Consider the following 24,977-nt stretch of genomic DNA (forward strand, 5'->3'; position numbering starts at 1 on the left):
CACAAAAGTATAGAATGAGCGCCTCTTGCGTTTTCTGTTGCACAAAACGACGCGCGATGACGCTGTCAACTATTGCGCCGTCTCTTTCCACGTGTTCCAGAGTCTTCCTCGCACCACGCCCCCTCTAGGTTTTACCGCCTCTCTCATTGGTCAAGAGCGCCCTGTCAATCCTCGCGTAAACGTCCCCGCCCACGATGCATGTGACGTCAGCGGCTGGCCCCAAACACGGAAACGCACTTGCAACTCTTGCGTCGCTGTTAGGAGGAGTCCAAAATGACAGCGTTGTCTTCAAAACAACGACATGTCCGCCGCTTGTGATGTTACACGTGCGACTCGAGGCGACGCAGAGCGTCAAGGGGCCGTTTGACCTTTGTTTTTTGGTTGAGTAGAACGCGAAGAGGCGGTCCGTGTCATGGGGGCTTTGGGGTGGCCCCTGTTGTGCTTTCTTCTTCTCTCGTGGCGAGTGAAAACATCGCAGGTGAACTTACTAATTTTTGTGTCTTTTGAGGTGTTTCTTTCGAATGTTGCTTGTGTGCCTCCATTAACATCGAAGGAGACTCGTCCAGTGAGCTCATGTCGCTATTTTCAGCAACGATTTAAAAGGAGGGTTATTACTAACAATAGCCACTGTTGTGTGATGTTTTGTTACGATAAACGTTACGCCAACTCACTTTAATTAAGGTAAGATGACGTACGATCATGTGAGCTTCACGTTTTGTAAAATCCACCTTTTATTTTCAAAATGCATATTTATACAGTTCATGTATTGTTTCCTTTATCATTCAAATCATCCATCCATTATCTGCACCGCTTATCCTCAGTAGGGTCGCGGGGGTGCTGGAGCCCATCCGAGCTAACTTCGGGCAGTGGGCAGGGGACACTCTGAACCAGTTGCCGAGAAAGCAGAGACAGACAACTCACTCGCTCTCTCACACCTAGGGACAATTAAGACCGCCCAATTAACCTGTAATGCATGTTTTTGTAATGTGGGAGGAAACCAGAGTGCCCGGAAAAAACCCGCGAAAGCACGGGGAGTACATGGAAATTCTGCACAGGAAGGCTGGTAGCTGGATTTGATCCAATGACCTCTGGACTGAGCTGCAGACACGCTAACCACTCATCTGCCGTGCCGTCATGAATGATCATCTCATCTCATTAGCTACACCGCTTAGCCTCAGTAGGGTCGCGGGGGTGCTGGAGCCCATCCCAGCAATCATCGGGCAGTGGGCAGGGGACACCCTGAATTGGTTGCCAGCCAATCGCAGGGCACACAGGGACAGACAACTCGCTCACTCATTCACACCTATCAATGTTAGTTTTTATCAATATTGACAGGTTGAGAATTGTGTATTTTTTTATATAGTGGATTCCATATTTAGTAGTCGCCGCCATATTTGTCTGTATCTTGCTGCTTCACTGTGCTGAATTAGCATTGGTTTTTGGTCTCATTAAACAATACAGTTTCATCTAGTGATCAAATACTAAACAATGTAGCTTTAAGCCCGCCAAGCCCAATATCTTGCGGCCAGCGAGACGATGCTGAGAAAAGCATAAGAAAAAAACAAGCCGCTTCTGGTCAAATAACAACCTGCAGTTTTCAATATGTCCACTAAATGTCGCCAAAGCCACACACCACTCCACCTATAGCTGTATATGCTGACTTCTATTTATCAAACAGAGAAATTACTGCAAATGCCTATTCAGTTGTTATTTGAATCAAAATAGAAGTCTTTGTTTGAAAGGCATTACGATTGCACTCACCTGGATTTCTTAGCCTGTGTCCCTGTTTACCCCATTTAAGCTATAGTTTTCATTGCGCTCATAGCAAACACTCAAATAGCCGGCTACATTTTCACGCAAATTATTTTTTAAATATCAATTCATCAAGATACCATATTTCATGGAACAAAATATGTCTGAAATAGCCCTATTAAACTGACCTTTTCAATGAAGTCAATCGAATTTAGTGCTTAAAAAGGGAGCTATTACATTCACTTAAAGTATTAAGTTGCGAATCAATATATTCATTTGTATATTGTGCGTGTTTTGAAATCAATTGTATGAAATGGTCCCTTTACAATTGAACACAACTTGCGAAGGAAAATGCAAATGTAAAAAAAAATAATTTGCTTATGTTATCTATTTCCTCACGAATTGCAGAGTTATTGGATTTAACGTTCTCAGCATATATAAAAAATAAATACATCAATCAGCTATTTTTTTTTCCTCTGGCCCCTGTATACATCTTTTTAAATCAATGCTGCCCCTTACTCAAAAGGTTTAGAGAACCCTGTGCTAAATAATACAGTGTCCCTTTAACGCCTTTCTAAAACAGAAAATTTGTTTAAAAAAATCTCACTTTGGGATTTACCGTGTATGGAAAAAAAAGGATTCAAGGTTTGTCATTATTTTCAAAATTTTAATCACATGGCTTGAGTCAGGTCAAAACCATCTACATTCAAAATAATGTACTTTAAGAGACCCGAACATGGCTATATATATTTGTTTAGTAATGCTTTTTTTGTCAAAATATTGGGATGAATTTTCCAGATTGACGCTGTGCTTAAGAGGTTCAGTCCACATTTTAAAATTGTTTTATGAAACCTGAGTTAATTAAGTCATATGCGATATGGTTTTTGTATGATAGTCTTATTCTGACTTTTTTTATGCCATACTTAGGGTTTCACCCAAGAGCTGCTTTGTAAACCACAGTAATATCAATATGTTTTTGCAGATGATACTGTATATAGCTGTCAGTGTTTGTTTGATTATCTTTCTAAAATTCTACGCATTGTTCAGCACATTTTCTTCCCGGTTAATCAGTTCATGGCTATTCACTTGTTTTGTTTGATCAAGTTGTTTAAGTGCACTTCAAAAAGTAAATAGAAATAAATTAAAACTCATGATAAGCTTAACAATTATTTTTCTATTTTACGAAAATAAGAAAGTGTGCCTTTGATTAAAAAAAAGGTTAAGAAATACTGCTCCAGGAGACTCCAAATAATCATATATGTTTGTTCAGTAATTTTGATGACTGTAGTTTCCAGATGAATTCTGTGCTTAAGAAGTGCAGAGCACATTTTTAGATGAATTTCTTCATGAAAAAGGAATTGAACAAGTCATGATTTTTGTCTTATTGTGTGATCCGGACTTATAAGGACATGTTAATGACACACTTTGTGGTAATGTCTCAGCCACAAATGTCTTGGTAAACTGCAGTAACATCAAGGTTTTTGAAGAATATATATCTGTGACTGGTTTTTATTTAACCTCTAAAATTTTACACGTTGTTGAGCACATATGACTATTCACAGCAGGATCTGGTTCCCATCCTGCTCAACTGTGCAGAAGACACTTGTGCTCCAGTAGTCCGTAAACATAGGAGGGGTGAATAAACCCTCATGCAGGGGTGTTTATCAGGATATCCTGCTGAATGAGGAACTCTGAATAGTTTATGGAGTAGAAACACTGTAGGGCCCGACACTCCCAGTCAGCCACTCAAGTGTTTTTTTTTTTTTTGAACCGTCAGGTGGCAGGGATCAAGGCTGTCACCCTCCCAGAATCCCTTCTGTTCGTCTCCACGCTGGACGGGAGTCTTCATGCGGTCTCCAAACAGACAGGGGACATAAAATGGACCCTCAGAGAAGGTTTCTATGAAAAAGAGTGCTTCTTTATCACAAATAATTTTCTCAATAATAGCCTTTTTTTATTTCCAGATCCTGTCATACAAGTGCCCATCAACATTTCGGAGTAAGCATATATACACATATACACGTACACAAACACAACACACTTATTATGTTCACCAGATATTTCTCACAATGTAACCTTCAAGGACGAGTTTTCTCCCGGACCCTAACGACGGCAGCTTATACATCCTTGGTGGAAAACACAAAGAAGGCCTGATGGTGAGGAATGGCGAGCAACATTATGTGTATGAGTGTTGAAATTTCAAATTTCGGTGATGTGTTCCCCAGAAACTCCCTTTTACCATTCCAGAGCTGGTCCAGTCGGCTCCCTGCAGGAGCTCTGATGGTGTCCTTTACACGGGTGAGATGCACAAAAAACATGTGGAATTTGATTGCAGATTCTCGCACAAGCAAAATACATAGTATTATGTTGTAATATGTAGTACTTTTGTAGTAATTGTAGTATAGACACTACCCGACCTACAAATGAATTAGGTTCCGGAATACCGTTACTAAGTGGAATTTGTTCGTAAGGTGCTTCGGTGCTATATTAAGTATGTTTAGGGCTTGTATAAGTGACCTGTATTGTAATAATAGGCTCTACAAAGATAGATAAAGTGAGTTTTAACTTACTTTTGGGAGATGCGCTTCAAGAGGTCGTCCTCCGTGGTAAAAAGTGGCCCAAAGCGTTCCGTTTTCTCAACCACATCAAGCTTTCTTATTCCACTTTCATTTCAAAAGAAACGGCTCGCCTCTTCTTCACACGTTACACCAACCATATTGAATGGATGCACAAGCTATTAAACAATAAAAATGTAAAAGTTCTTAGCGCGCTAGCGATACAGTATACTTTGTTATGAATATACATGAACCAGGAAGTCGAAGCCGGATTTCTTCTTTGGGGTGGATGCTGGGTGGAGAGCCATACCATACATTTTAGACAAAATTCAGCAACATTGTCAAACCAGCTCTCGAGACAAAAACTAATTCTTCAGCGCATTTTTTATACTGTGTGCACGTTAGATGATTTGATAAAATGTATGAATTAAGAATAGTCTTAGAGGCTGTGTCCCATATCAACAAATACTGCATGCCACCTAAAACTCATCTCCATCCCGCATTTCTTTAGGAAACTCGTATTGACTTAATTTTTTTCATAGTCTTTTGTAAAAATGTTGCAAAATATGTTACTGACAAATTTACCTTTGGTTCAGACTGCACTAGGAAGAGGGAAATGAGTACATTTGTAGAAAAAAGGTTTTTATAGGGTTAAAAATGGAATGGGAATTGTTAGCAATCTCCCAGTGATGCGGTTTAAATGAAATGAAATAAAATAAAAAGTACTGTGAAAGGCAGCACGGAGGGGCAGTGGTTAGTGCATGTGTGGCACAGTTCTGAGATCATGAAATCCATCTTCCTGTGTGGAGTGCATGTTCTCCCCGTGCTAGTGTTAGTTTCCTCCGGGCACTCCGGTTTCCTCCCACATTCCCAAAACATGAATGTCAGGTTAATTGACCTGTCCAAATTGTCACTGGGTGTGAATGAGCGAGTGAATTGTCTGTCCCTGTGTGCCCTGCGACTGGCTGGCAACCAGTTCAGGGTGTCCCCTGCCCACTGCCCGAAGATAGCTATAAATAGAAAAATAAATAAAATTCATAGTAACATTTTATAATTTGGTTTCATCACTAATCTTAAATGATTCATTTATAAAGTGTTATCGTATATTGTAGTATTTCATTTTGATAATGCATTTTGAATTGAATTGTCTTTATTGTCATCAATATCAATGTAGTGTTACCTTGGATGCAACGAGAGTAGACATGGTACTTTGCAGAGAAAAATAATATAAAAGACTGTCAGGATAAATAGGCAAAAATACATACAACTTCATGCTTAGAGTCTGGCTAAAGTTATAAGAATAGTGCACTGAAATAAGAGCATCGTAACAGTTTCCAGTTTTATCTACTGTATTTTATGGTTCATAAGGCATACTGGAATATAAGACACTTTTTTGTTAATTCCTGGAAAATTCCTGGTTTTTCAGGTGTGCCTCATAGTCTGGAAAATACGGTCTTTATTTGAAATACATTTGCGACTCCAATTACCTCTTATGTGTTTTGGACAAAATTGCTCCACAATGGTTGAGTTCAGAAAAGAAAATGTTGAGTCAGGTGGAAATCTTTAAATACCGCATTTGTGCCTATACAATGTCAGTAGGAGTTATTTGGTATACCGAGAAACTAGACAAGAAAAAAATAGGTCCCGTAATGACAATGAAGTGATATATTTTTTTACAGGCAAAAAGCAGGATGTGTGGTTTGTAGTAGATCCTGAAACAGGAACGAAGCAAACCAGTCTAACTACATCCTCGTCCGATTCCATGTGCGCCAGCACTCCTCTCCTCTATATCGGACGCACAGGTAAAATTGTTTAATTGGGTGTACATAAAACTAGATATTCTCCCACTACATATGTTTTTCAATGCAGAGTACGTGGTCACCATGTACGATACCAAGAAGCAGGAGCTGCGATGGAATGCTACATACAATGACTACTCCGCTTTGCCGAATGATGAGAAACTCGACTATCGTAGGTGTCAGTTTTGTTTCGGTCCAAGTGGAACTCATTAAAGAGGCCTATTTTAAAATGTTACCACCATTGTGTATTCTGTTTCCTTCTCTTTTCATCCAGGAATGGCTCATCTCGTATCCAGTGGCGACGGCCTCCTCGTTACCGTAGACAGAGAATCAGGTAAGGTCTTGTATGTGAAAAACTTTACTTTGACTGATATCAGAATCACATTTAATATTGTATTTCTACAACAAGAGTACAGTTGCACTGCAGTTGTCCAAAAATATACAACTCTTTCTCTCTCTCGCTCTCTCGCTCTCACTCTCTTATATATTCATATATATAAAGAGAGAGAGTCATGTTTATTTGTATAGCACTTAATCTCAAAGGGCCGCTCAGACCACAGATTATTGCAAACCACAGACAATTATTGCACCATCCCCTGATCTAAACCCTACATGAGGGCAAGGAAAAACTCAAAAACCTCAACATGATGAAAACGAAGAAACCTTGAGAAGGGACCGCACATAAGGTAATCCCCCTTCCAGGATGACCAGGCTGCAATAGATGTTGCATTAACAAATAATACACAGATATTGTCAACATAAAATAAAGGTTATTCATATGTTATAGAATAGAAGTGTGTTTTAAGCTTAAATTTAAACTGTGCCACTGAGGTTGCAGATCGAATATCATGGGGACGAGCATTCCACAGCTCTGGGGCCCGAATGGAGAATGCTCTCAAACCTGCGGATCTCTTCTTGGCTCTTGGATCACTAGTACACCAGCATTTTTAGAGCGAAGGCTCCGGACCGGAACCTAGGGCGAAATTAAATCTGAAAGATATGAGGGATAGATAGATATCTAGATATATCTATATATATCTATAGATGGATATCTAGATGTGTATATATATATAAATATATATATATATATATATATTATAATAATGTAATGTTCACGTCTAGTATAAAGTATTCACATCTGAAATGAGAATTATACACAACCGGGATAATGTTCTTGAATCGGGTGAAATTGCACTCAAAACTGCAAACGGTAAACCTGACAACTGAATTACATTTTCCATTGTAAAAAGTTATGGAAATGAATTCAAGTATAGAAAAGTAAACAGTACAATGTAAAACCTTTAACAGTAAAAAAAATAATAAATATAATGTATAATATATAATCCAAATATAGGATACTAATGTCTCTTTCTTGCATAACCGTTTTAGAAGTAAATCAAAAACACCTGAAGTAAACCGGGATAATGCACTACTGATCCCAACATGCCTTCCTCTAGGTGATGTACTTTGGAGTCAGGACTACGGCTCGCCCGTAGTGGGTGTCTATCTGTACTCGGGCGACTCGCTCCGACATGCTCCTCACCTCTCATTGGCTGTGGAGACGTTACGTTTCCTCACCTTCTCCTCCTCATCCGTCGCTAGTGGGCAGACCGACGCCCACGCTGCTCTGAAGTGGAGCTATCAGTTTGTGAAAGAGCAACCCAGTGCCCAAACACAACTCGTGTAAGACTCACACATGAACATAACATTTAAAAGTGGGGTGTGTTGTTTGAGGTGCACTTAAAAAGTTGAAAATAGTTGATAAGAAATGTCCAACTGAGTTAAAAGAGAATTTATGATATTTTTTTACCGGGCCTATCTGCTTTTAGCTTACTTTTAGCAAAGTTGTTGAAGGAAGAACACATTAAGTAGAAGACATGAGGGTGTTGGAGTGGTGTAGAGTAACGTCATGTTTGTCAATACATTTGTTTGTTTCTATTTGAGTGTAGTGTGAAAATGGTCAAAGTCTTGTTTCAAGTACAGTCCAAAGGCCTAACCAAACCCCAAGAAAGCTGGAAAAAAGAGTGCATCTAAGAAATGCATGTACTTGCATGCACATCATGAATGAGATAACAGGCTGCAACCCAAGATATGGTGGCCATCAGTAAAACATTTCTAAATTCCGTACACCTTCTTAAAATTAGGCTTGGTCAACTAATCTAGTTGGTTGAGTTTATTCATCATTTTAAGAAACAATGATTTAGAAATTTGCTGAAAATTTAAAATTGGGGGTAGAAATTTAAGATTTAATTTGAATTACTCAAACCTGGTGCTGATTATTTAACTTTATGGATTCATATGAGTTAGACACTTGCTCCAAAGAGCTATTTTTTTTGCACGACTGCTAACGTTTTGATAAAGCTTATTTTATATGTGCTATCCCCTATTTAACTCTGGATTTCTGTTGAAATGCAAAAAAAATGTTTTGTTTACTTTAAATCAGGGGTGTCAAACTCATTTCAGTTTTGGGAGCCCACATGGTCCAAAACATTTTCACAGGGGCGGGACTAGTAAATTAGTGGCATAAAAAGTGTGCCTAAGCTTGAGGGCTGAGGGTCTTTTTGGCGGGGCACACTTAAATTATGTTTCAGGGATTTAAGTTTTGATTTTAAAATTAAACTTTTTTTTTTCCGGGCAGAACGGCAGCGCAGTGGTTAGCCCTTGTGCAAAACAGTTCTGAAGTCATGAGATCAAACATTCCTGTGTGGAGTTTGCATGTACTCCCTATGCTTGCGTGGGTTTCCTCCGGGCACTCCGGTTTCCTCCCACCTGTCTCTGTGTGCCTTGCGACTGGCTGGCAACCAGTTGAGGGTGTCCCCTGCCCACTGCCCGAAGATAGCTGGGATGGGCTCCAGCACCCCCACGACCCTACTGAGGATAAGCGGTGCAGATAATGGATGGATGGATATTGTTTTTCCCCCATCAATATTTGTTTCATTTACTAAGATTTAATCTGTTTTAGTGTTTATAAACTGCATTTATAAAAAAAAAAAAACTAAAAAAAAACAACAACGAAAACAATTGAATTCATTTCCACTACAATTCATTTAACTCTGGGAAACTCTGGCTGATTGGAAAGTGACAAAGATAGCATGCAAAAAGTGATTTAAATGACTGATTTATTGGTTCAAAAGTCTTCCTGCTTTTTGTTTTTATGAAAATGTTTATCTGAATATAGGATTTTCGCTGTTAGATATTATATATTTTATCAAAAAGAGTTAAAGCTTCTTAAAACGTTTCCAAAGGTGCAATTTTTTTATTTTGTTATTTTTCCTATTGCCGTAAATAAAAACAACTACCGATTGAGGAAATAAAACATTATGATAGATTTCCCCTATATAGTCTGACAATATAGTTACTGTGGGTGCTTTGCAAGTGGGGCCTGTGTTAGATATTATATATTTTATCAAAAAGAGTTAAAGCTTCTTAAAACTTTTCCAAAGGTGCAATTTTTTTATTTTGTTATTTTTCCTATTGCCGTAAATAAAAACAACAACCGATTGAGGAAATAAAACATTATGATAGATTTCCCCTATATAGTCTGACAATATAGTTACTGTGGGTGCTTTGCAAGTGGGGCCTGGCTTTGTATACATTCGGTGTACATATTTAAAACTGCAAGTCATTGTTTGATGCGATGAAGTTAATTTTTCTCTTGTGCTTTTCTCAGCATTGTCTCACGGGTCACATAAAATAATGTGGCGGGCCACATTTGTCTCGCTGGCCCTGAGTTTGACACCTTACTATAAATGAAGGTTTCTCTCCTCTGTGTTTTAACCTAAAAATAATCAAAACATGCATGTAAATATTTAAGTCATTTAAAAGTGGTTTTGTAACATTATTTAGTCAAAATGAACAAACTATGGCTCAAATCACTCCTTTTTGGGAGATACTTTAAAGTTGTGTCTTCCTACTGCTACTGTTACCAAGACAACGTCGGGTAGCTGGCCAGGCTTCCAACACAGCAAGCGGCTAAACTGTTGCCATCTGAAGTTACATGTAGCGGTTTATTTCAAAACAAGTGACTGGTACCAAATCAAAACAACTGTAAAAAATATTTTTGTCTATTTCAGCCCAGATGATTTCCAATTTGTCATGAATCATGATGCTCACATGCATGTTTTAAGGATGGGAAATGACTGGTTTCGTTCTTCAATTGAATGCTTCATCTGTGGGCTTAACACTCCATTTTCACCATAAAATTCCTCTAGTCATGTAAGAAAAAAATACTATGGAAAGAAAATTGTGTTTGAAAGGAGTTTGAAAACTATAAAGAAAATATAAACAAACACATGGACTTCCAATAAATATTTTGAAAAGTTAACATTTGTAAAAACACTATAATTATTTTTAATGAATGACTAGACAAAAAGGCCCTTTTTAATTACAAGGACTTTTGCTGTCTTTTTAAGGCCCACCCTCTACGTTGGAAAATTGGACTCTCACCTCTATGCTTCCATTTCCCTGGTCCACCACGGATTCTCCCTGGTGGTGAGTTCAGTTACAAATATATTTTCCGTGACCTTCCCAGCCAAGTTTTGGTTGCGATGCTCCCAGCTTCCCACAACAACAGTAAAAACCTTGCGCATTGCACATGTGATGAGCTGAATTAAAAGCGAGCCTTGTTTCCTTGGTAGCCTCGAGGTCTGACTCTTGGACGGATCGAAGGGCCGGAGACGGCTGGCGTGACGGTCAGCGGGAGAGGGGAGTGTGAGATTATCCCATCCACCGACGTGCGCTATCCACCTGGGAGCACCAACAGCCGCAAAAACCACTGGTTGCTAATAGGTACTTGCAATGTCTTACCCTGGAACAGAGGGTGGGATTTACTTACGTGGGTGTAGATTAAAACAAAGTGAAATAGATGTAGTCTTTTATTTTGTGAGTGATTATCTTTAGTAGATGTTCGGGATGAAGAATCTTAAGTTTAAAGTTTAGTCAATACTCATAAGGAAAGAAGACATTGATGGGTTTTGACCTTGCATGGAGAAATAGGGGGAAAAGCCTTCAAATAAGAGAATTCCATTCCCCGTTTCTGGCACCCTACCCTGAGCATCCTCTTTTTATTAAATCTTCAAGGTTACAAAAAACAGATCAGGGGTGTTTATTGAGATTTGTCTCTTTTATTACAAATCTGGTGAATGTGATAAGATACTATTCAATTTATTTGGAGCTTGCAAAGAGAACAAGATGTACAATATCCAGTCCGTTCTAAACATCCTCCACTGCAACCTCTCTTTTAAAAAAAAACGCATAATTTAGAAAGTAGAACAGATTAACTCTAAAGGGTGTGGTAATCAAAAAACCGCAACATGATTGACCAATAGAGACAATGATGCAATAATCAAAACAACAAAAAAACGCACTCAATAATAATCCAAAAAAGGAACTGGAATCCTGTAAATCTCCTTCGCATTTGTCCAATGTTCAAAAGAAATACACTTGTCAAAGAACTATGAGAACCTGATTTGCTGATTATATAACTTGCAATGCAATTATATGAATTATACACAAGTTTCAAGAAGCCATTTTCTTTCTTTTTTTGCACAACTGCTTAAATTGTAAATGTTTATTTTATTAGCTATCCCAGTAAGATCATTTTACACAGAATACATTCTTTAATACAACAAATTTTATTTAAATACATCTGTCAGGTTTGGTACTATTTTACAGAATTGATTTAGAATACTTCATGTCCATCCTGATTATATAATAGAGATTTTACTTTGGGCTTTAAACCTTAAGCACAGGTTTTAGTAAGTGACGCGCGGTTTTGTATTTTAAAAGGTGGGAAACAAATTTTCTGTTGAAATGCCACAAATATGTTTAGTATGCTTTAAATTAGGGTGTCAAACTCATTTCCGTCCCGGGGCTACATGGTTGAAAACCCTTTCTCACAGGGGCCAAAATTAGTGGCATAAAAAGTGTGCTGAGGGTCTTTTTGGAAGCTGTAGAAGCCACATACATAAAGACAATTATAACACTTGCATTTTCATTAAAACAAAGTATTTTCCCCATACATATGCAACATTTTCAAATTTTAAATATTTTGTGATGATGATATACATTCGATAAACTTTGTAGTTGTGGTTCTAAAGATGTCATGCGCTGCAGGGCACCATGAACTCCCACCAGTCGCACACACCACAATGTTAAGGGAATCTCAAGTTAGCTTGCCACGCTCAGGGGAAGCCGTCATCCCCCCTCAATCCCCTGCCTCGCATTTCTCAGAGCACTCCTCCAGCTACAACCAGTACAAAGTGAGTCGTTTATAATATTTTCTCAAAGCAATCGGCCAACCTCAACTGACGTTTCAGTAATCTTCTAGTTCTGGATGGTCGGCCGGAGAAATGGCCAAGAAGGAGGAGGAGACGATGACAGGAGAGGATCAGAAGCTTCCCAGAAGTCGGTTGCGGTGCACCCAGTTTACATGACTCAGGACGGTCTGGCTTTGGCTGTGGTCACCGTCTTAGTGGGAGGATGGCTTGCGTTTGCCTTCACGTACCGCGTGAGTCCGTATATTTTGATTATGAAGTATACATGCTCATTTAACATGGCTTTAAGCTAACTTTTCCACTGGTATCATTAGTGTGATTACGATCTGTGACAACAAAATTGGGTTGCACACTTATTTTTGGCCGTATTTTTGGATTTTTTTTTTTTTTTTAATTCAAACAAACTCATTGTGCGACCTGATTTCAACCCTTGCTTTATTCAAGTTTTAAGGAAGTTTATTGTGATTTTTTTTTTTTGTTTCACCAGCAAGCAGCAAAGAAACTAAAAGCTCTGCAGCAGCAACTCGAGGAAGCATTTGAATCTTGTGTCCAGCGCGCACAGACCCACCCGCCGACACCGAGACTCGATTCGTCCAACTCTTCACTTACAACCAACACGAATATCTCAAGCGGTAACCGTGAAACTTGAATGGGGTTTCTTTAGAAAATACAGCTTGGTTTCCAATTCTGAGGTTTGATAACTGTCACTTTTCAGAGTATGAGATATCAACTTGATTAGTTAATAAATTGAGATACCGTGCTTTTGATATTTAGACCAGTGTACCGTGAGACCGTGTCTAGTGTGCTGCAGGAAATTGAACAATTATATCTGACAAAAAAAGCTCGTTACAAATATAGAAGAACCCCAAATTACAGCAAAACGATTCACTAAAATCAATAAACTATTACCTGCTGAGCCACGGTGACCACAAATGATAAAAATACTGTCAATTTATGCCATGTGATTATTTAACCTTTTAAAAAAAAAATGTGTCTGGAATTAATTTCTGAATATTCTCAACAGATGGCATGCCTTGATATTTTTTAACAAAATAAGAGTCTTGGCCCCAAATCTGTGAAAAATATGCACGACTTATTTGAAAGTCGTTGCTGCTAAAACTTTCTGAACTATTTTTCTTTGTGATATTGTTATAATGCATATTTTGCATATTTTTCATTGCATTATTACAACTTAGGCCAGTCTCTAATAGTGTTGAGAATATCATCGTTATACATTTTTTTCAGTAACAGGTTAATCTAACGAATTATTTACTGTTACTGACGAGCAAAAGTGGTGCGTTACCTAGGCTGCACAACGCCATCAGCGGCATGCCCTGGTAAACCTGGCCCGGGTTTTCCGCTCTCCTCAGAATTATTTATTTCACCTCTTATTTGATCATGTCAGTATTCAAAATAACGACGACCATATAGTTAGATAGCAATTACGAACACAGTATCTTCTTATGTGTCGAAAAAAGAGGCGAATGAGGGCTGAGTTTTGACAGCACATGACTCGTGTTGTTCGCGAAAGAAACGTCTTTATGAGCTGCCTCTTGGAATTGATCGAAGGGAGCCAGCTCCCCACTCATCAACAGCTAGTTCCCTCCGCAACGCCTTTTTTCCTGGGATTGTTAAAGTCTTTTATCTTTTTTAATATTTTAATAATATTTCCTGTGGTTTTCAGTGTTCATGTGTTTGTATTAAAATGCAAAGATTATTCTTTTTTCTTCTTTTATCCATCCTTTCCCTTTTGTTATTGTATCTTTTTTTTTTCATTTTTGTCTTGTTTTATTTTCCCCCCTTTTTAAGTCCTTACGTGCATAATGTTACATAATGATTGGTAATGTGGGGATTAAAGCTACAAAAACAACCCGAAGAACCTGTTTGGGACCTGAAAAAGCCGGCTCTTTTTATTGAGCCGAACCAAAATAGCGGTTTTACAAAAATAGTCAGAATTCCCATCTCTACGAGTAAATGCGGTGTTTCGTATTTGCTCTGAAATCTTTTAATTATTTGACATACATCAACTTATTTTTAAAGTAGCGGAAGTAGTTACTTTCCCTGGTAGCTAGTTACTTTTACCACTGAGTAATTCAGTGACTAACTCAGTTACTTTTTGAAAGAAGTATTGAGGAACTGTAACTGATTACTTTTTTAAAGTAAGGTGCCAAACACTGGTCTCTAAGCACTAAATTATAAATAATTTGTCTATTTTTCCTGAGTCTTTAGTTTTATTTTCTCTCTCAAGTCTTTCTTACGTGTTTACCCTGGAGTGCCATGTCTAATTTTGCAGTACACAATGCGGTAAAGAGGCCTGTGTGCCTCTTTCTTTAAAATCCCCCCATTGTACATTATGTGCCTACATGACATTTCTCAAACCAAGCCGCAAAAATAGGACTTCATATGCAATGGAAAGTTAATTCCGAAGGGGTTTAAACTACACTGTAATGTACATAACAGATTTCGACCACTGTTTGAAAAGCTAGACTGCTTATTCACTTCCTTCTCTGTCCAGACTCCCAGGATGCACTAGCAGGCTTAGACGGCAGTGTTGCCTCAAGCGTTAATAGCAACAGTACGGCAGGCCAACAAATGGCAACAGGTAGCAAGTGTTATTGACTTTCTTGGTCAAAACCAGTTTTATTAATTGGTGCGCTTTCCCCTCTGCAGAATCCAGCGAGGAGGTGCACTTGGGGAAGATCTCCTTCAACACGTCGGAGGTGCTTGGCCGTGGAAGCTCGGGCACGTTCGTCTTCAGGTGCGTGACACTTTGTCAGCCCGCCCACCGAGCGAAAAATGATCCCACCTCGGGGTCGTTTGGGACGCAGGGGCAACTTCGATGGTCGGCGCGCCGCGGTGAAGCGGATCCTTCCTGAGTGTTTCGAGGTGGCCGAGCGCGAAGTGCAGCTGTTGCGACAGTCCGATACGCATCCCAATGTCATCAGGTACTTCTGCACGGAAAGAGACAACCTCTTCACGTACATCGCCATCGAGCTGTGTGCCGCCACCTTGCAGCAGGTCAGTTTTGTTTGCTTCCCTGGGACTACAATCTGGCAATTTCATCATTTGATTCTAATTATTCCTGAGTAATATACTGTGCCATTAAAAATAATTTGCCCCTCATGATTTCCTTATTTTTGTATTTATATCACTCACAAAGGTTTTATAAAATTAAACCAATTTTGATATCACATAGACAACCCAAGGAAATACAAAATGCTGTTTTGAAATGTTGATTTCATTTATTAAGGCACAAAAAACTATCTGGCCCTGTTGAAAAAGTACAACTTGCTGTGGTTGGAATAGTGAATTTTGTTTTTTACTAGAAGTGTCAGAACCCGAACAGACGGTTGACCCAAACGCTTAACGTTTTCACACCAAGCTTTAGTTTACGGAAACGGGGCAGTCATGCGCGGGAACACAAACGCCAGCGATTCGCCGATTGCTGGGCAGAAATGAGACAGAGAAGTCAGGCGCCGGAAAACAGGAAGCCAGGGGCAGACGGGATCGAAACCGGACAGGACAAACAGGATTGATACCATATGCATGATACCAGAGCATATACTGGACAGGACGTGACAGACGGGATCGATTCCTGATATAGGATGCACGAGCAAGATACCTGACAGGACGGGACAGACAGGATCGATACTGGAGACTGAAGCAAGATACTAAACAGGACAGGACGGGTGGGATCGATACCGGATACTGGAAACATGAGAAGGATACTGGACAGGACGGATACTGGATACAGGATGCACGAGCAAGATACCAGACAGGACGGGACAGACAAGATCAATACCGGATTCTGGACACACGAGCAAGATACCGGACGGGACGGACAGGATCAATACTTGATACACGAGTAGGATACCGGACAGGGTCCAAATGCTTTCCTTGCAAGTGCAGAGGTTCATTGACGGACTGACGAGTGAATGAGAGCACTGAGTTTAAATAGGAGGGGAGCCAATCGGGCAACGAGCAGCAGCCGGCCTCAAACGAGCGGGCCCAGGTAAGGGCAATGGGCATTCGTGACAAGAAGATCCTGAAGGAGAACGTCTGGCCATCAGTTCGTGCCCTCAAACCCATGCGCTCTTAGATCATACAGCAGGACAACATCCAAAACACACCAGCAAGTCCACTTCTGAATGACTCGAAAACCAAAATGAAATGAGTTCTGCAGTGGCCAAGTCAAATACGGGAGCATTGAGATGCTGTGGTGTGACCTTAAACAGGCAATTCATGCAAGAAAACCCTCCAATATGGTAAATTTGAAAAACAAAATGCAAAGAAGATTGGCCCAAAATTTCTTCGCCGCGTTGTGAAAGACTCATTACTAATTATCGTAAACATTCGATTTCTTTAATCGCTGCCAAAGGTGGCCCAGCTCACTGTGAGGTTCAGGGGGCAATCACTTTTTCGCATAGGGCCAGATAGGTTTTGATTTTTGTTGCGCAATCATAAATTGAAACAACATTTCAAAACTGCATTTTTGGGTTGTTTCTGTGTGATATTAAAATGGACTTGATGATCAGAACCGTTGTTAGTGATAAATCTGCAAAAATCAGGAAGGGGCAAATACTTTTTCACAGCACCGTAACAGATGTGCATCCTGCTATTGTTTTGTTAACAGTACGTGGAAGAGCCAGATTATTTTTCTGACCTGAATCCAATCGTGATTTTGGAGCAGACCATGTGTGGCCTCTCTCACCTCCACTCACTCAATATAGGTACGTGTCACATAAACGCACAAGATGGGAAGAAAATGGCCTTTATTGTAATTAAGAAAACTGGGGGGCTTCTTTCTTTAGTGCAATTAAAGCAAATAAAAACGGTAAAAATATACAAAAGGAAAAAAATATAATGTTTAGTAAATTTATGCATAGTCGCAGTTGTACATGTACAGAACATGTAACATACAATAAATTTAAAGTCATTCTGACCCCAAAAAATGATTTGATTTTGGTGTTGATGATATACAATCAAATTATAATTAAGGTGACCCCTGTATCATTCACTTTATAAGGGACACTCTGAAGAAAAGCTTTAACATTTTTAATCAAAAGAAAGATTTTCATTAAAATCTATTATTACTTTAACTTGAGAGTTGAAGCATCTATAAAGTAATAACAATTGCATGAGAGTTGGACTTTGGGTAGAATACTCAAAGGTTTAACATATATCTCATTCAAAACTGAGTTAAAGTTGGCTTAAAAGTAACTCGTAAGTTAAATTAGCTTCCACTGTCAGTTGAAATTTAAACATGATTCACTGCAGACTTAATGCTAATAACGATTGAGAGAAAGAATTACTTAGGGTTAAATAATTGTTTTGAATTAAGTTAGAGCTGCTGTAAGGTTAAGCCATAAGTTAAAGCTTTAACTTTTCATAAACCTTTCATCTCTTTGTAATGTTTAAACTTGAGTTAAAACTTTAACTCATAGGTAAAAAAAAATCATTAAATCTTTCACATCTTTGTAAGCTATTTAGTGTAAGTTGGGCCATTAATTGAATGGTAAATCTTTCAATTCTCAATTAACATTTTTACTTGCGTTAAATCTTCATGAAGACTTAAGTTAAACACCTTTAAAACTTTTAACAGCTCTGTGAGCTATTTAGTGTAAGTTGGACTTTTGAGTAAAATGGTCAAATATTTCACCTTGAATTTAAGTTTAACCTTGAGTTACAGCAGATTTAAAACTTTAACTCAAGATTTAGGTCATCTTTAAATGTTTTGACTTTTGAGTTAAAGTTTGAATTTTGAAAGCACTGTTATGAACTATAAACGATACATTTCCTCAGTGCTCTTTTGCTCTTTCCTGCCTCTTTCAACCTTCGTCCAGTACACCGGGACTTAAAACCTCGGAATATCCTGCTGTCCTTTCCATGCGCACTGGGTAAAGTCCGAGCTCTCATTTCCGACTTTGGGCTGTGCAAAAAGATCCAGGACGGTAGGGAGAGCTTCTCGTTGCGCTCGGGAATCCTGGGAACCGAAGGCTGGATCGCCCCTGAGCTGTTGGAGAACATTTCAGGCAGCAAACCAGTAAGTTAGGCACCTTTATACTGCATCGTGTGGATTTCTTATTTCTATAAAGCGTTCTCACTCGTCTTTTAGACCACTGCCGTGGACATTTTCTCAGCTGGCTGCGTCTTTTACTACGTGATCAGCAGGGGTAAGCACCCGTTTGGCGAGACTCTGATGAGGCAAATGAACATCCTGTCAGGAGAATATTCACTGACTCAGTTCATGGACAATTTATACGGTGAGAAGGAATAGTTAATATTATGTTATGAGTGCTCTCCGATCTGCCCGAATTATTTAAACAACCAAACAGTTCCAGTAAGTAACCTCTCGCAATATCTCACTACACCAGAAGACGTTGTGGCCGAGGACCTCATCAAGCAGATGATCAGCGGCAAGGCGGAGTTTCGGCCCTCGTCCACCGGCGTGCTCAAGCATCCTTTCTTCTGGAGCCCTGAGAAGCAGTTGCTCTTCTTTCAAGTCAGTTGTCACACTTGCTCACACGTTGTTTAGAATTCACCAAGCACCGCGTAGCCTTGTTGTGTCACGCCTGGAAAGCATCCGGTATCTGGCTGTCGTGTTTGTGGAAATCTCACCAAACACGTTAAGTCATTTTGTCGGCTGTCCACAGAAACAAGTTTATTATTTTGAAACATCTCGGTTTTCTGTTTCGAATAGAAGTGAGGTCTTAAAACTCATTTAAAAACTATGCCCATCATTATCTTAAATATCCTGAAATATCTTTAAAGTTAATGATTAAATCGGGCGGAACGTAGGATGACTGGTTAGGACAAGGGTGGGCAAATTACAGTCCGTGGGCTTCATGTGGCCCATCAGGCTTTTAAATCTGACCCGCCAGATTAAAAGTGTAATAATATGTACAAAATGGTTGAAATAAGTTCAAATCATAAAAACGGGTTGATTTGGTGCTACTATAGTCCTCAGCGTCCCCAACATTCAAATAGCTGGCTACATTTTTCTTCACCAGGTATTTTTTTAGGTATTCCATCCATCAAGATTTTTATTTAGTGTTTCAAAACCAAATTGATGAAGTTGTGTATTTTAAAATAAAAAGGAGACATAAATTCTACATGTCTGCATGTTTCTTTATTCATAAAGGCATTTTATGCCGCTTTTCTAAAAAGACACATCTCCTTATTCTGCATGAATGAAATGTTTACAAAAAAGGCCAAAAACTTAGGTATGTCTTTTTGAAATAGCGATATAAGAAAAATTTAGTATGCCCAAGGCATAGGATTGAAGACCATATTGTAGATACAAATAAAATCAAATACATTTTTAATGGCAATTTATTTCACCAAATGTGGCCCACCAATTAAAACATTTGCCTACATTAGGTGTGTGACGTTTGCCTCACATTTCAGAGATGCTGGGTTCTAATCCACTTACCAGCTTCCATTTGTCGAATTTTTCATGGTTTCCCCATGCCTGAGTGGAATTTTTCCGGGCACTCCGGTTTCCTCCCACATTCCAAGTACCTCAATTAGAGAGTCAAAATTATTTGTCAGAATAACTGTGTGAATGAATGGTTATTTGTCTCTGTGTGTCATGCAATTCGGGTTTTTCTGCCCACTACATGAATTCAGCTGGGATCCAGCACACTTGCGACCGTAGTTGAGGATAAATGGCTGGAAGGAATGAATGATTAAATCATGTACAGTACCATAAATTTCAAATCACAGAGCGCACCTGATTAAAAGCCACATGCTTAAATGTAAGAAAAAAACTTTTTTACAGGCTGCACCGGACAATGATCAAATCAAACAAGGAAACGATTGCAAAATACAAAAATATTGTGTGTAGTGTCTGTTAAAGCACTGCTTGTAGATACAAATGTTATACTTCTAGCTTGTTACCAGGCTATTGATCTTTATTATCTATCTACACAATTGGGTACTTATTATTGTTTACGTACACAATTTTGCCTACATGCAATGTAGGCCTATATCCAAGTATATACAGTACTTGAAGTCGTTTTCTTTTTGCTGGTTATTTTTGTTTTTTTTGAAAAAAGAAAACGTGAATGCATCATACTATCTCTGCACAATCATTTTATTAGGAACATTTGAGAAGTACACTTTTTTTCTTGATTTGATCGTTACTTCATTAGAGTGGAAAGGTGGGTCCTCAAGTCAGACTAGTTGAGAACCGCTCGTCTAAGTTAGTCATACAATTGTACTGCTAGCCGAATGAGGTCTGATTGTTTAAGATGTTTCATGTCTACACAGGATGTGAGCGACCGCATTGAAAATGAGGCAATCGACAGCGAGATAGTGGTGAAACTTGAGAGCGAGCACCGAGCGGTGGTGCGGACAAACTGGAGGCTGCACATCTCCACACCTCTGCAGATGGGTATGAAGTTTCATTTCTGAAAACATTTTCAAATGTTAGCATTACTTATTGCATTTTCCCACATTTGTAATACCAGCCACAATGAAAAAAAAAAACGATACAAAAAAACTGTAAACAAGAAAAAATGCAGAAAAATAATAATGTATTTTTCCTTTTTCCCTATGTTTTTTTAATTGTTTTTTTGCTCATTTCCCTTATATATATATATATATATATATATATATATATATATGGCTATATAATTATGGCTTTTTTTTTCATGAATACTTATGGTTCGCGTGCCATATATGGCTCTTTTTTTGTGAGCACATATGCATTCAAATAATTTCCAATTATATTAAGTCAATCTTGTTGCCAACATTATACTTCCACTAAAAAAATGTAATTAAATACAGTTCTGTATCGTGCAACGGACTAAATAAGGCCCCAAAAATGTTAGTATTATGCGACAAAAGATACCAGGATAAAAAAGAAATGGAAATTTTGTGAAAGAATTGTAGAAACAAATGACGTTTGTAGGCCGAACAACCTTTGCAATAGTACATGAGTCAATTCATTCAAAAGACAAAAATAATTTTGCATTGCCGGAAACTCAGCAAAATGTAACTTGATGTCAAGTTTTGGACATGTCTGATAATTATTTAGTTGCCACACTTAGAATTACTGTTGCTCACTGTTGTTTCAAGCGTTGCTCACCGTGTGAACGCTCAGACCCGTGGAAGATTTGAGGGAATATTGGTTGAGACACGTTATGATGAAAAGCCACAGGACAGCCCTAGCATAGTACCTGGAGCAATTTGATTTCCTGAGAGGTAGGAATGGGTGCGCAAACTCTTTCTCCTTTGTCCAGCGCCGTCTGCACTGAATGTAAATTTGTTGGTATCCTCTCTTGCAGTATTTTGTGACATTTTTAAAAAATAACTCTGCTTGCACCTTGTTTTGAAACCATTACTTAGGACAAAAATGACGTTCAAAATTAGACTCGACACTGTAAAGCAACTGCGGGAGGGATACAAATTTTAGGTGGTATATTTATATTGATATGGAACACTGGCTCTGGTTTTATCAGTCAAGTCACATTATTTGTGTAGTCCTCAATGACAAAATGTCTTCAAAGGACTGCACAGGTTACAATGACACCATCCCCTGATCTTAAACCAACATGCGAGCGAGAAAAAACTAAACCTCAACATGAATAAAATAAGAAAACTTGACAAGTGGGAACCCCCCCTTCAAGGATGACCAGGGTGCAATAGAGTTTGCATTGGGAAACAATACACAAAACATAGTGAACATCAATAAGAAAAACATAGGTAAGATATAAAAATTGGTCCAAAAAGTGCATGACAGCAACGTCACCTAAAGCCTGTAAAATTGTCCTAATAAATTAAAAAAAAAATCAATTATTATTTTTTTATAGCAAACATCACAAAATGAAGTATCAGCTTTTGTTCAGAGAGCGAGTTAGCCGGTTTTGCTGAATTTTTTTCTATACTGCCTTAAGCCAATTGTTGATTACGGTCTTCTGAATCACATGAATAATGTCCGGACCGCCACGTTTCTCTTCGGGTTTGATCCCCAGACTTAAGGCGTTTCAGGACCTACAAAGGCAGCTCGGTGCGAGACCTGCTGAGGGCCATGAGGAACAAGGTCTACCCAGTCGCTTGTCACTGTCATGTGCACCTAATATTTTTTTAGCCTGTATTGAAATAAAGTCTTCTTACAGAAAGCTCACTACCATCAGCTGCCGCCAGAAGTGCAGAAAAGCCTGGGCGAGCTTCCTGATGGCTTTGTGGACTACTTCACTTCCCGCTTCCCAAAACTACTGATGCACACGCACACGGCACTGCGGGGGTACGCTAACGAAAGATTATTTCACCCCTATTACATGCCACCCGGTGCCAAATAGCTCAAGAGGTAAAGCGCCTTGTCTTAGGATCAAGAGGTCTCGGGTTCGATCTCTAATGCCGCCGATAAGCAGGTAGTTGCCTTGCACGCAAGGCAATTGGCATGTGGGTGTGGGTGTGGGTGTGAATGGGTAAGTGTTGAGCACATTGTAAAGCGCTTTGGGAGGTCTTCATTAACTTGAAAAGCGCTATATAAATGCAGACCATTTTTGAAGATGTTACTGGGTGTAAATGGAGGACCGATCCTGCCTTATGTAGAAATAATTAGATAAAAACCTACATATATATTTCATATGAATAAATAATACATCTTATACCTGAGTACAATAAATAAATGCCATTTTTTTGCTTGATTTAGTCATTTAGTTTAGTATTTGTTTTGTCTGGTATTTAATTGGGTAGTTTATCAATTATTTTGTCTTCTATTTTGTCACAACAAAACACTTTTAGATGAAGGGGCAGGTCAAATTCCCTGAGCTTTTCACTTATTGGTTGATCAGTGATGAAGAAGGCATTGCAATTGATTAGTGCGCACGCCAATCAACCAATGGGTGAAAAGCTTAGCCATTTCGGCCCGCCTCCTCATTTGAATAACATATTATTTTGATGAAATGGAAATATCCATGAAGAATGACGAAATATACGACAAAATGCACAACAAAGTAAATTACAAAAAAATACAGAAATAAATAAATGACAAAATGCTCGGCAAAATAAATGAGAAAAAATTGTAAAATACATAAATGACAAACTACAGGACAGACCACAACAAACAAATACTGAAATAGATTTCAAAATACACACGAAAAATACACAAGAGAAAACACACATCCAAAAAATAAATTGACAAATATACAACAACATGCAAGACAGAATACACGACAAAACAAATACAGGTATAAAAAAATGACAAACTGCATGAACAAGTGAAAAAAATTATGCCATATATGTATGTGATTTATGCGTCCATTTAGTTCTATGGCATATGTTTTTTTTCTAAAATATGACAGGATTGGTCCTCCATAAGGTGTATAGTATATTTACATTAAAATGCCAGGGCAAAGTTTATTTATTTTTAACAGACTTGAAAAGATGTTATGAAGTGCTTCACTTACATACCACACTGAAAATGACTTTTAAATTTGCGGTTTTTAAGAGTATACTGTATTTCTCGAGGCCTTAGTCACAAAGTTGTCTTAAAGAGATTGCCAAATAACCACATTTGCCAAATATTATTTATAACAATGCTGTCAGATAACCGTGTTTTATAAAGGAAGACGAAGGTAGCAACACTGGCTGACGAATTGCACCGTGATTTTAAACACGTCTCCATGGTAACCACTACAAAGCCTACTGATGTTCACTCCCATTGTTGTTTTTTTTTTTTAACGGCAAAGCTGTTTTCGGTACTGTGCACTATAGATTGGTTGGTTGGATCCCTTAACCACTAGGGGTCATAGGGGCACCACTTCTTGGGCAAGTACAGCCTGGTGGTGCCCATCCTTCTCCAGGCCAACAAATGTTTCCTCCGAGTCTTGAACCGAGGACCTTTCGCATGTTAGGCGAATGTGCTAACTACTGCACTATGGAAACCTATTTTGAGGGATTTTCTAAATTAAACCTGTACTTTTTGACAAAGAAAGACGCGTGTGTTGATATATTTTCTTCTTTAATAAAAATGAGGTCAGGGAATTGAACGCTTGCCTTTAATTGTTTTACTTAAAGGGACACTGTCTATTATTTAGCACCTCCCAGTGGTTAAAACTTGATTGAATAATAAGCAAATGTTCATGACCTGTCATATAAATGTGCATTTTTGATACACTCAGGTTGAAAACTTTGAATTTGTATTACATAACATGAGCCTCACCAAGAGGGAGCTGATGTTGCCGGCCATCTCGCTTCTACGGGTACCTAAAAGAACCTCAAAAAGGCTAAGCAAGAAAATGAAAAGTTAAAAAAAATGATGAGTTTTGGTCACTTTGAGTTTCCATAGTTTGTATTCTTCCTTGTGCTTTGTAGCATTTGTTTTCAGTTGCACTTACACCATATAGCATCATCTAGAGGTGAAAAAATACACACTGACCTTTTACACCAAGGATGCAAAACTCTGTTTGGCTTTGGGGAAGGATCCAGACTTTGTTCTCGGGCGAGCTGGATCAGAAAAAGAATGTCAACTCCAAATGTTTAGCTTTGATCACGCAAAATACTGAAAATCATTCAGCCTACCTTAGTAACCTACACTAGTAGCCTAGATGGTAAGGCGCCCGCTTTGAGACTGGGAGGTTCGGGTT

General features: G+C 38.7%; 1 protein-coding gene and 1 long non-coding RNA gene across 2 annotated transcripts; one reads left to right on the forward strand and one right to left on the reverse strand.

The window, feature by feature from the left end:
* Positions 1-214: 214 nt before the first annotated feature.
* ern2 (endoplasmic reticulum to nucleus signaling 2) lies at positions 215-24,380 on the forward strand. Its single transcript, XM_088341977.1, has 24 exons — positions 215-478; positions 3,530-3,647; positions 3,717-3,750; positions 3,836-3,908; positions 3,978-4,050; positions 5,987-6,109; positions 6,177-6,278; positions 6,381-6,440; positions 7,564-7,789; positions 10,519-10,597; positions 10,744-10,894; positions 12,221-12,366; positions 12,435-12,614; positions 12,869-13,013; positions 14,897-14,983; positions 15,052-15,139; positions 15,210-15,399; positions 17,015-17,111; positions 18,225-18,424; positions 18,497-18,644; positions 18,756-18,883; positions 20,653-20,776; positions 22,359-22,426; positions 22,503-24,380. Exons 1-24 carry the CDS (start codon positions 413-415, stop codon positions 22,683-22,685), a joined length of 2,889 nt encoding a protein of 962 aa, XP_088198103.1. The 5' UTR covers positions 215-412; the 3' UTR covers positions 22,686-24,380.
* LOC148361234 (uncharacterized) lies at positions 20,544-24,866 on the reverse strand. Its single transcript, XR_015851122.1, has 3 exons — positions 24,770-24,866; positions 24,554-24,617; positions 20,544-20,792 (listed from the first exon to the last, which is right to left on the reverse strand). It is a non-coding gene; the product is annotated as an uncharacterized LOC148361234 (long non-coding RNA).
* Positions 24,867-24,977: the final 111 nt, after the last annotated feature.

This window comes from Urocampus carinirostris, chromosome 8 (assembly GCF_059441175.1).
Source record: "Urocampus carinirostris isolate Australia breed hairy pipefish chromosome 8, RoL_Ucar_1.0, whole genome shotgun sequence".
Taxonomy (NCBI): domain Eukaryota; kingdom Metazoa; phylum Chordata; class Actinopteri; order Syngnathiformes; family Syngnathidae; genus Urocampus; species Urocampus carinirostris.

What these genes read in the sequence shown, in the direction of transcription:
- ern2 (XM_088341977.1), top strand. Translation starts at nt 413, where the DNA reads ATGGGGGCTTTGGGGTGGCCCCTGTTGTGCTTTCTTCTTCTCTCGTGG. An exon ending in CCAGCTACAACCAGTACAAA is followed by an intron (nt 12,367 to 12,434) that starts GTGAGTCGTTTA and finishes GTAATCTTCTAG; the next exon opens with TTCTGGATGGTCGGCCGGAG. An exon ending in TGAGGGCCATGAGGAACAAG is followed by an intron (nt 22,427 to 22,502) that starts GTCTACCCAGTC and finishes GTCTTCTTACAG; the next exon opens with AAAGCTCACTACCATCAGCT.